Genomic DNA, 13,181 nt, shown 5'->3' on the forward strand with positions numbered 1-13,181 from the left:
AAACCTTAAAAGTAAAAGATATTTTTGTTAAATTATAAACAATATATAAACTAATTTTTAGTATGTACATAATAATTTAAAAAAAATGACATTTTTATTCATTAATTTGAAATTTTGGTATATTTGTAATTCAAAAATGTTATAGGTACGAATTACTGATGTTATCTATATATTTTATACGAATTATTGAATTTATAATTAATTTTGTGTGGATATATATCATGATTTTTATTTTAATAAGAGTCGTTCAAGAAAATCATTAATTATTGCTACTCATTTTTGTACACAGAGTGGTGGACCAAGTTGGGAAGTACCTTTGGGGAGAAGGGACTCTTTGGGTGCAAGCCTAAGTGGCTCCAACAACAACATTCCTGCCCCAAACAACACATTCCAGACCATCCTAACCAAATTCAAGCTTCAGGGGCTTGACATTGTTGATCTTGTTGCTCTGTCTGGTACACTCCTTCAACTTATCTAATTCTTTTGTGTATTATGTTAACCCACGGATAATTGAAATTGTTAGGCTATCTATATCAAGTATCAACATATGCTCTGTATTTCAAAAGTTTAACTGCATAGTGACACATGAATTGGTTCTAATATCTAATACAAACCATAGTTACATGAATTCGCCAGTTAGGTACTGTAGTGTGTATCAATTCATCCGTATCGCGTACTAATTCATCTACCTACCAGAACGTTATATACTTATATATATATTTTTCAAATAAAATATTTTACATATAGCGTATTGTATACCGTGCAACTATGATACAAACATAATATAATTAATTTATGTGTAATTGTTATAGGAAGTCACACAATTGGGAACTCTCGGTGCACCAGCTTCAGGCAAAGGCTCTACAACCAAACAGGCAATGGCGTTGCAGACTTCACTCTCGACCAAAACTACGCATCGGAATTGCGAGATCGGTGTCCAAGTTCCGGTGGTGATCAGAACCTGTTCTTTCTAGACTATGTCAGTCCAATCAAATTTGACAACAGCTACTTTAAGAACTTGCTTGCATACAAGGGCCTTTTAAACTCTGACCAAGTCCTCTTGACAAAGAACGAAGAGTCTGCAGAGTTGGTTAAGAAGTATGCCGAAAACAACGATATTTTCTTTGAACAATTCGCCAAGTCCATGATCAAGATGGGAAATATTTCTCCTCTAACTGGGTCCAGGGGAGAGATCAGAACCAACTGCCGAAAGATTAATGCTTATTACTGAGACATTATTGATTTTTCATTGTCGTATAAAGCCACTTGTGAAGACTGCACTTTCTTTGTTCTTTTTTCATTTATTTTCTTTTTTTTCTTGTGAAGATGTTGTTCTTCTCATTTATGACAGATGATGAAGCAACTACCCTTGTTGCGCTGTTGGAGAAACATGTGTGTTGGGTTATTTAGAATTTTGATTACATTCTTTTTCGTGGAATTTGTGTGTCGGCTATCCAGTAATCATATATCTACATGTAAAGAAATCATTATCTTTTTCACTCTCCCGTCAATCAAATTGTGAGCAACATAACTAAACAACCTTATTATTAGATGATTAATTATTCTTTTCAGACTTAAAAAAATTGAAACTGAACTACGGAAAACCAGAAATAAGACTTTTTTTCATAGTGTTTCAAAAAGAAACCTATTTAGAGGAGAAAAGAGAGAAGAGTAGGCCACTCATAAACCAATTTTCGTAGCTATTTTTTCTACCTTTCCTTTTCTGAAATTGCAGCATATATAGGTAGTTTATTTTAATACAAATAATGTGGAAGGGGTGTGATTTTCTACTTGTTTGGTAGTTGCAATGTTGTTTTTGTGCTTGTCCTTTCTGCTCTATACAGGATTTAGATGGGTGTACTATTCAACCGGTGTGTTCTAGGAAGCGCCCCTTCGGAAGGGGCGTCCCACTCGTCGCTTGTTTTTTGATTTCGTGGCATTATTGAAAATTAACACGTGACGGTGTACCTGACAGACTCGCGAAATGAGAAAAAAAGAGAAACCTATAATGATGGAGATCCTATTTTGTGTTAATTATATTTGTTACGGAAGTATTTGTGGTAGAAATATGATATAGAAGTATTATATGGATAGCATTTAAATATTTTTTGGTGAATAATATTATTTTTTTTGTCAGAAAAGATGACATGTTTAGCTGGGCTTTGTAATTTTTTTTGAGTTGGGCTTTCTAGTAGGTGGCTGCAAAAATATTTTTTAATTGTGATGTAGAATAAAATTTTAAAAGTGGATTACCGAAAAATAAATGTTTGAAAGCGTTTGGTTTCTTCATGTAATATAGATTTAAATTGATGGTAGATTCAAGAAAAAAAAAAATTGATTGTAGATTTAAATTGATTGTATGTGGTTCTGATTAAAAAAAAAAAATAATTATGCTAGGTAATCAAAAAAGGTTCTGCCAACTCTTGTTAGGCTGGACTTCAAAGCCCATCAAACAAAAAAAAAATACACCTCAACTACTCAAATTCACCATAATTTAGAATTACATTTTACCACTTCTCTCTACCTTTTTTTTAATCACCGCCATGCTCAACACCACCATTGCTGCTCCACACGAAGGCCACTGTCGCCGCTACTCGGCCTCCACACACGGTGCACTGGACTTCTAATAGCAGTATTTTTTTAATTGGGCCGTGTCTTTTTTATGGCTATGTCTAATGGAAATGTCTTTGTGGATGTGTCTCCTTATGCATGTGTCTTTTAGTGGAGGTGTCTTTGATCGAATTGAGAAGGTGGAAACAAGATAGAGGGAGCGCACTGCAGTGGACGGCGACGATGCAGATCGCGAGGGGGATGGTGCCGCGGTGGTCCTGCGGAGGAGAAAAATGTACATGCAAAGCGCACGTTGCGACGACGGAAATTGGTTGCGGAGGACACCGGTACTGCCCAGAGGATCGTCGGGGTGGAGGCCGCGGCAGAGCAGACGCAGGCTTGGCGTGGGTGCGAGTGCGGTGCGGATCAAACGGCAGTGCGACGAGAGAGTGGCGATGTGTGCGGCGCACTGTGGAGGCGGCGATGCGGCGGTCTGCGCGATGGGAGCCGGGAAACTTCGGAAGCTACAATGTGGAGATCTCGTGATCGATGGGAGAGATGAAGACATTTTAGGGGAGGTTACTATTGCCTTATTTGCCTAATCCTTATTATTTGAATTGAAATGTGTTTGATGTTGTTGAATATTCAAATTTTAATTTTAAAAAATTCAAAACTAATAATTATTAATTAGAGTTGTTACAACTTGGCTGATTGTTTCTTGGTTCCCAATACTTTTTCAAAAAAAAAAAAAATTGATTGTATGTGGTTAATTAAACCCTAAACCTTGAAACCCAAGTTTCTCCACCATCGTCGCAAGGACGGCCGGCGTCTGTCACGCTCAGGCATCACCGTCATCGGCTAGTCATCGGCTCCTCTTCGTCATTCGACAAACGCACCTTCTCAGCATCTCCCTCAACCCTTAGTTCGTAAGCAAAGCAAAATCTTGTCTGCTGCCGTTATGCTCCGTGCAACCACCACCGCCTCACCGGCGTCTTGGCATATGCTCAAACCCGCCGTCTCTACTGTGCGTTGTCTACGCTCGTCTGCGCTCGTGTCATGTCCTTCCATCGTCGCACAACTCGTCTGGCATCGTTCCTCCATCGAAGGCTCCTCTGCTCTAGTTTCGACGCATTCTACCATCCTTTGTTCCAGTTCCGCCGTGCTCGTCTCTCCTCTGCTCCAGGCCAATTCTTCTCCAGTTCTATCTCGTTTAGCCCTCCGTCGTGCCCCGTCACCTCTGTGCCCTAGAAGGTAGTTTTACTTTTTTTAATGTGATTATTATTTTAATTGGTTTATGATTGCTATGTTGTTATTATTGTGATTTTTCTTCTTGAATTATTGTTGTTATTACTGTGGATTAGGATTGTCGATCATGTTCTTGGTGATTATGTTATGTTGTTGTTCCGGTGTCCTTATTTTTTCCTCGAATCATCACTATTTTAGATATCTTTGTTTTCAGGATTTGGTTTTATTTCTTGGTCGGATTGGTGATCTGAATCTTTTATTTGGAAGTTGATTTTTGGTGCTTTCTTTGTCAAGTTGATTGCTACTTCAACTGTAGGGGATTGTGAATTTTTTTTAAGCTGTGATTAATCGTTCGTTTTGGGATTTTCACTTTCCCATTGATAGTAGTTACCACTATGTGTATAGAAATTTAGCGTTTGATTGTTTGAGCATATACATATCAAATTATTATTTTTGGCAATGGTGATTTTGAGATATTTCTCAATTTGTTACTGTGTTTTAATTGTTCTTATTAGTGTTGTGGTGTTGTTGTGTGTTAATTGTTATTGTTGTTGTTATTTTTAGTTCATGTTGAGGTTGTTTTTATTATAATTTGGGGATAAGTATGATTTTGGTCTCTAACGTAGAGACCGAAAATCGATTTCGTCCCCAACCTTTTTTTCGCTCCAAAATGGTCTCCAAAGTTTCAGTTTGTTTTAAAATCGTCTTTCGGATAAAAATATCCTTCTTCCTTCACCCCAAAATCAACCAAAATCAACCACCACCACCACCACCAGAACATAAGCCACCACCACCAGCAGTATCATCATGGTCATCATCATCATAAGAATTTTCTCCAAAATCAACCAAGAAATCCAAGCTGAACAAGAACTCACCACCATTATCATCGTGGTCATCATCATTATCAAAACAACAAAACTCAAAACAGAATCCACCACCACCCCCACCATCATCATCAACACCAGAACCCACCACCACCCCCACCTCAGAAAATTAGAACTCAAAAAATCAGACCAATCAAAACTCAGAACCATCAACAAAATTCAAAACTAAAATTCTTCCTCTTTTATTCTTGCTCTGCTTCTTCATCTTCTTTTAAAAAAATTCAAGCAACATGCACTTTGAACAATAATCAACAAATTCAGTAACAACAATATTCCAAATTCAAGCCAAATTCAGTAACAATAATATTTCACAAAAAAATCAGAAATTCTACCAAAAATCTAGTTCACAGAAAATAAGAAGAAGCGGCGGGCAGTGAGGGCGAGGAAGAAGAGCAGTGGTGGAAAAGAAGAAGAAGAAGCGGCCGGTGAGGGTGAGGAGGAGGAGCAGTGGCAGATCACAGGCGGCAGGGCGTTGCTTTCTTTTTTATTTTTTTATATTTATTTTATTTTATAATTTTTTTAATGAAGGGTAGTTTGGTAATAAAAAAATAAAATTGGTAAAAAGGACGATTTTAAGACAAACTGAAACCTTAGGGACCATTTTGTAGCGAAAAAAGGCCGGGGACGAAATCAATTTTCGACCTCTACGTTGGGGACCAAAATCATACTTATCCCTTATAATTTGCTATAACTTGTTAATAATTTATGTCTTATAATTTGCTATAATTTGTTAATTTGTTAACTTGTTGTGTTATAAATAGGTTTAATTACTCTGTTGGTCCCTATAGTTTCACGAAATTTTCAATTAGGTCCGTATACTTTTATTTCCTTTAATTAGGTCCCTGCACCAACTTTTTTTTTCAATTGAGTCCCTACACTTTTTTTTCCTTTTATTTGAGTCCCTGCACAATTTTTTTTAGTTGGGTCCTTATACAATTAAGTTAATTACTACCAAGAGGGACCTAATTGAAAAAAAAATTGATGTAGGGACCCAATTAAAAGGAAAATAAGTATAGGGACCTAATTAAAAATTTCGCGAAACTATAGGGACTAACAGAGTAATTAAACCTTATAAATATATAATTGTTCTTGTCTTTGTTTAGTTTATGACTCCCCTGACCCAATTAAAAGGAAAAAAAGTATAGGGACCTAATTAAAAATTTTGCGAAACTATAGGGACTAACAGAGTAATTAAACCTTATAAATATATAATTATTCTTGTCTTTGTTTAGTTTATGACTCCCCTGTGTAATTTGTCTGATTGATAATTTATATATATATATATAAATACATTTTATTATATTTATTTATAATTTATTAATTAATTTATTATAAAATGGTTCTGTTTGGTTCAAAACTTTGGATATTGTTGTTTTAAATAATAAGTGTGTTATTGGGGCTGGGCCGTGAAACCCAATCCAAAGAAAGGTTATCATAAAGCACCTGGCCTCTAACCAATACATACATTGCAGGAGAAAAGATACACTATAGTAGTTCAAGCATGGAAGGCGCGATGCAACGATATCTTTTCTTCGCCGTGATGAAGGGCACTCGCACTGGTGTTTTCACGAGCTGGGTAGATGATAGGGAGCAAGTTTGTGATTTTAATTTCCCAGAAGTCTATGGCTTTAACAACTACTAACAAGCTGTGTTGGCCTTCAATGCAAGATTGCGGTACATTACAGCTGAGAAATGTGCAACTCTGGAAATGATAGGCGGTTCCATCGATGTTGTGTGTGGTCAGAAAGGAGGTTTGGAGTGTGGAAGTTTTTGTGGCTGTCCAAGTGTTTCTTGTAAGTGTGTTAGTTTTAGGTGATACCTTTTTTGAATTTATTGGAAGTTCGGTGTGAAAATGTTCTATTGTTAAAACAGGGTTTCTTTAAGCAGGAGAGATATCTGAGAGACCAAGGCCCGTTCTATGGCTTTACCATGGTGGTTCCTGGTGAACCATATGAGGTTGAATTAAATGCGAAGGGGCGATTTTCTATGGTGGAAATGGCTGCTCGCGAAGATGCAACAATGGAAATGCTTGGTCAAGTGCTTGATATCACCGGTAAGGAGATTAAAGACTATAATTACTCAAAAGTTAAGCTTTTTCGTGATAGTAACAATGCACTTTGGGATAAGGTCGGTCAATTGGAGGATGATTACGAGAAGCTTAAGGCTAGTTATGGTGCTGTAGTGAATGCTCGCATTGAAGATCAATCTCCATAATTTATGTTTGGTTGAATAAATTATGGTGTAGTACGTAGGACGAGTGTGGCTTAGTAAATTTAGTTGTGTTATGCATGGGATTGTAGACTACTTAATTTTATTGTAAGTTTGTGTCGGTGTTGAATTAATTAATGAAATTAGAGTTATGTTGTAGTAGTATTTGTGCTAATATTCTACTATGAAACTGGTGATATTGAGTATATCTTTTGTGTAGTGTTGAGTACTTTAAGATTTGTCTTATGCTCTTCACAAAATGTTGAGGTTAAGGTATGCTGCATTGAAAAGGGTGTTTGAAGGTATGAATGAATCAGACTTCGGAAGCATGTTTGTATTTGCAGTGGGAGGCAACCTCATTGAATGTTTTTATCATTTTTTATGAAATATAAAGGGAGCCTGTTTTGCGTCATTGTCTCGGAGATTTTATTGTAACTTGAATTATGTTACAGTGCTTTTGCGATTGCGGTGACACAAGCAAGTTTGGCATAACATAAGATTTTGTTTTCAGATCGATAGCTTTATGTGAGACTTGAAATTAAGAGTCAACTAAGAATGATTTCCAACCAACGTATTTTCATTAATGTTTACGCAGGCTTAAATACTAATAAAGGCTAATTCGTAGTAGTTTTTTAGGATGTAGACTTAAGCCTCACAATTAACAGTAACAAGTTGAAACTAATAAAATTCTAAATGGATTTTCAACTTGTAGATTTACCTTTTAAGGATGGCCAGGTAAAGCACCAACAAAGTAATGGCTAATAAGAAAATGGCAGCTGCATTAACAGATATGCGTGGAGGCTTAGTTCCCCATAATAATCGAGGAGCTTTAGGCAGAAAATCCTGTTGTGTTGGTAGTGGCGGATCGGGGCTAGGGTTGTGGCCATCAACAATTGGTGCATGAGGAATATTGAGCTAAGTGTGGTCTTGAGTAGCACTTTCTATTAGATTGCCTTGGAGGTAATCTTCAACATCCCATTCAGTTTGATCTCCCATGGTTTGGCCAATGTATTTAGCCCATGCTATTCTTGCATCATCAATGTTTCTGAAGGATTGGTATGAGTTACCACTGAACCCATCAACTTGTGCATGGCATGCTGGCCAAGTTGTATAAATTCTTTTTTTCTCATGAAAAACCACATAGACTTTCTTGTTTTGTCTCACCATGATGGGTGAAAATTTGATGCAAATTGTTTGTGGAATTGTCTCCCCTGGGGGACTTTCTGTTCTTATAAAGGATAATCAAAGGTATAGTTAGGTGGAATAATCAATGAGACAATTTAATTCTTTCATGGCTTCACAAATATCTAAATAAATTCGTTAAATAAGGCACCTTATAAAGCTACTAGGAAAGGTCTGCTTCGGTTTTTGTTTGTCTACATATGGAGACAAAAGATCTTAGCAACGAAGTATACTTTGGCGAGAAAAGATATGGAGGGAAAATCATGTTATATATACTATAACATAAACCGCTAGCATTGCAACCTTCACTAATTCATAATCTTGTGATAGTTGCACATGCAAACGTTGAAGAGGTCCATGGCCACTCCTAATAGGTGTCATTTTTGTACATGAATAATAAGTTGAGTACTGTTGCTACATGTAGGTAAATTAGGGTGACATTGTTGTTGTATGATGTTCTAGTTGTCTCCTTTGTAGGTTTCCTGAGTATTCACTTCATGGAAAGGTTTCTTCCAAGAGTGACGGAGATGGCAGCGGCGTTCTGTTGTCATCATAGCTACATGAGGACATGTCTGAATACATTCTTGAGAGTCCTCTCCCGAATGTTCTGAAGAATTCAACACAATGGAGGATGAATAAGGCAGACAATTAACAGTTCTCATGAGGAAGAATAGGAGGCTATTTCATACACCTAGGAAAACTGCATCAGCCCCTGCCAAGCGTTCTAGAGGAGCTTCTTGTTCTAAAGTGACTCGAGTAAGTTTTGTTCATGTCGTCGTTGTTGCTGCCTTTATGTTGAAGTTTCTCATTTATTGATTGTGGGACCTTGTGGCAGAAGAGTACGAAGACAAACTTCAAGGCTCATCACGATATGGACCTTAATCGGGCTGATACTATGCTATTCAAATTTTTGTTTTCCAATGGGCACCCTTTAGAGTAAGTTATGTGTAGTTAACCAAATTGAATTTTATTATATGATTTGTTAACACCTTTATTGTAGGCCATCATGAATCAGAGTATCATTTCATGTAGTGAGACCTTAGTTAGGATGTGCGAATATCGCCTGACCAGGTGTCAGATTCAATCTCTCGTTCCCGGCCGTGAGATTGATGGCAGGGTTGTTGAAATGGTTACGATGCGAAATACATGCTCGATACAACACTTGAGACATTTATACTACTGGACTATTCCTCCCAAATTTGCTGTGAGTGATGTTGGAAGAGATGTGTTGAACCACAACACTAATTTGACTATTATCCGTGGAGTGTTTGATAATGTGTTGTGTATTTAGTAAGGATGACGTGATCCGAGGTGTATCAAGGGAGGAGCTCGTTGTAACCTATGTCCCATTCTGGGTCAAACCAAGCAGATATCTTGATCACGTGAGTAATAACTAATTTTCAAACTAGGATGCTTTGAATTGAAGTTTCATATTTATCATGGACTCGATATATTGTATCATGTCAAGTGAATAATAGTAAGTAGTCTTTACGCAGAGACTGAATTATTTTGAAATTAACATTACCAACCTTTAAAAATAAGTTGGTGGATATTTGTTTGAAGTTAGATTTAAAATTATATATAAGAAAAGTAAAACTTTTTTTTTATTCAAAAGACTGCAATAAAATTTCTTGTCTTATTCCTTGTGAATAATAAAAATTGTAATTATTTACTGAATAATTTTTTATCTGTATTAGAAAACTTATTTATTCGTTGTCTTATTTGATCCTAAAATTAAAAATAATTTTATGTATCAATTATAATTTAATAAAAATACCATTATACGACTTTTATATCAATATTTTCAATCACCCGAAAAATATTTTTTTAACTTCTATCACTTTAGAGTCCTCTGAACAAATAATCAATATCTTAAAATTTGCGATTGCACACTAGGGATAATCATTTTAACGTGTCATTATATTAGATATTCGTTCCGTAGAAGACATTTTCATAGTATTTTGTGTGGTTTGTAATCGTAAGATTTTATGCAGTGATGATGGCTATATTTGTTATTAAATTTTTCCGGGAACTGAGTTATAATTACTAATTACGTTATAGTATTTCGTGTGGTTAATATTTTAGTAATTTTTTTATAATTGGTATGGTTTTAGTACTCTTATATGGTATGTTTTTGATACTCTCAGTATTCTTTTTTAATATGCTATATTTTTTTGCTATTATTATTACTTATGATAAATTTTTTTGTTTATTTAATTCCACCTAATTGGATCCATAATTCGGATTATAAAAAGATGACAAAAAAAAACATAGCATAAAATTTAGTACTCTTTTTTATTGAATTTATAGAATACATAATAATTCAATAATACACCAAAAAAAACTATACAAATCAAACAATAAAACAATGAAAAGTTCCATAAATAATTAAAAAGAATTATTTGACCAATAAATGCTAAAAGTTTCAAAAAAAAAAAAGTGTGCATTAGAAACTATTCAATAAATTATACGTCTAAAACACTTGTTGGCAGTGTCCTAAGCAACCTGTGCCTAAAGAGACAAACTTGTGACTACATCTTGGATTTGTGGCAGTGCTTTTGTCTCTTTTGCCGGTATATAGTTTTGATGGATTAACTCGTATCAGTTAATGCTTTTCTTTCTTAAATTATAGAAAGATTAAGTAACTCAACACTAATTACCATTCGTAAGAAATCTCAAAATGATTTGGTTTGCCTCTCCTCGATAGATGATATTAACCTCTGATCGGCTGCTTTGAGTGGATGGATTTTGACAATTGCAAATTACTGCAGCCAGATTAGATAGTTTCAGTAACTTACTCGCTGCATCTTTATCCTGAACTAATGCCCCGCTTACCTGGGAATGGCAATGCTGCTCCCTTGGCCTATACGAGGTTTAAAATAGGCATCATGAAAAAAAAAATTTCTCCCTCAAATGTCAAACCACTAGAAGCCAGCAGGACATGTTAAAATTAAAATATTTTCCCTTTATAAAGAGGCAGTGAATCAAACATACTCTACCTACTTTACTTGTCTTCGATGGAGGTCCACTCAGTCATATCCAGAAACGATGATGTTTCTCTAACAAACGAAGACATTGGAATGCCTGAGATTCCCCAAGGAGCCACCCTCACACAACCGTCGGATAGTGTAAGTATCATTTTTTTTTCCAACCATGTCATGTCTTGGTTGTTATACAAGAAATGATGCTGAGAATTGTGTTGTGTTTCTTCATCAATGTAGGCTAAAGCTACGTGGAACTCAGAGCTCATCGCTGTCGTTAAGGACCTTGCTACCGCGGTGGATATGTTGGCCATGAAAGTTCATTAGTTTCAAACCCATCATGCCAAGATTGAGGTCGGCATGGAGTTTTTGTGTACTACGCTGCTCCGTGTTGAGGAGAATACTAACAAGATTTTTAAGTGCCAAGATTGTGGAGAAGGTGACTATGCCCATTGCAATATCTAACGAGAAGGAGGTGTGTCCTGTTGGTGGATCCCGCGAAGGATGTAGCTCCAAAAGTTCTAGGTGCTCCAAAAGTTTAGCAGACAGACCATCATCGAAGGTACGGTGATGACCTTTGGTCACTAGTCATAACTGTTGTATTTGATTCATGTTTACGATCTTCTCTACATCTTTTTTTCCATCATGTGTGGGAGAGGAGACTATCAAGTAAGAAAGCCAAACAGATTTTTTCCATCTGAACGGGCACTTCCTAAAATTCACCCTATTCAACCATGATTCACCCTTTGTCTTTTATTTTTATCCTCATGATTGGTACTAGAATGTTGTGATTTCAATTCCTTTTGCTCCAAGTTTGTGCAACAACTATTCTTTTCCTTGTTATGGTATTACCTTTAACACATATTGGGTTGCTTTCTTCTCAGTCTTAGTAAACTTTTTTTCTTTTTCTTTTTTTTTTTTCATACAGCTCACACACATTCTCATTGCCCTTTTACACACTCTACTTAAGGTTTTTTACTTATTGTCTCAGACGTAATTTATGAAACTTACATATTTTGCCACCAGTTTTAGAATTTCATCATAATTTTATAAGTTTGATTCTTCAAATTTTCTAAAATTGGGCCTAAGCTCTATAATTTGGATAATATCTCTTGTAATCCAATCATGTGTATAATTAGATATCATTTATTTTACTATAAAAATTAGGCTTATTAGCTAAATTATATTTGTCAGAACCGAACTGATGATCGAACTAACTAGATTATTGGTTTATTGGGTCAATCGATGAGTTATTAATTAAACCGTTTAAATTATATTAAATAAATATAATTTAAAAAATTATAATTTAATTCATATATGTTATATATATATTTTTTAAAAAAGGCCAAAAATAATGAAAAATATCTTGGCCTAGTAATAGCCAAGTTGTTGCACATGTAAGAAGATCCAAGTTTGAATCTAAGGAGGAGCTTTCTTTTGTTAATTCCAACAATTTTGGTTTGCACCCGTTTTGACTGGTTCAGTCCGATTTTGATCGAATTTCTTCCTTAAACGCTCAGAATACTGGATCGAACCAATTCAAGATCTGATTCATCAGTTTTCTAATCAAACTGACCAGTCCGATCTAGTTTTAACAACTATGGGCTAAACTACTCAACAGAAAAGCCTAGTCCGTGTTTTATAAACAAAAGACGAAGCCTATTTTCTATATATACAAAAAGTGGGTCAGCTACCCCATTGTGTTTTGCATATTTATGTGGATTAGTTCGGAAGGGCTCTTATTTAGGAAGCACGAATATTGATATAAATACGGGACATGATATGATACAAAATACGTGATATTAATTTTAATTTTTTGTAAGATATGGAGACATGATATTTTAATTAATTTATTGTTTTAATAAATATTAATATATACTATTTTAAAACTCATTTCAAGAATATAAGTTGAGAATAAGATTAGGCTCGCTAACATATCATGATATTCAAGTTTATTTAAAGAATTATTTTTTATTTTTTCTTGAGACACGGTAAGATACAAAAAATATATGTGTTAAACGAGTGTCGAATGAGTATCATGTTCGAAATGTATTCGATTCGTGGACAAGACAACTCAACGAAGTATTGGTGCTTTATAAGTTCTTATATTTAAGACATGTTATGGTGGAAA

General features: G+C 35.3%; 1 protein-coding gene across 1 annotated transcript in view; it reads left to right on the forward strand.

Annotated features, from left to right (window-relative positions):
• The window catches only part of LOC107625470 (peroxidase 72), a 3,870-nt gene extending 2,371 nt beyond the window's left edge, over positions 1 to 1,499 (forward strand). The window contains exons 3-4 of the mRNA XM_016328124.2: positions 290 to 455; positions 813 to 1,499. Of these exons, the coding sequence (XP_016183610.1) occupies positions 290 to 455; positions 813 to 1,231 (585 nt within the window). The 3' untranslated portion in view covers positions 1,232 to 1,499. The remainder of the gene's footprint in view (positions 1 to 289; positions 456 to 812) is intronic.

This window comes from Arachis ipaensis, chromosome B01 (assembly GCF_000816755.2).
Source record: "Arachis ipaensis cultivar K30076 chromosome B01, Araip1.1, whole genome shotgun sequence".
Taxonomy (NCBI): Eukaryota; Viridiplantae; Streptophyta; class Magnoliopsida; order Fabales; family Fabaceae; genus Arachis; species Arachis ipaensis.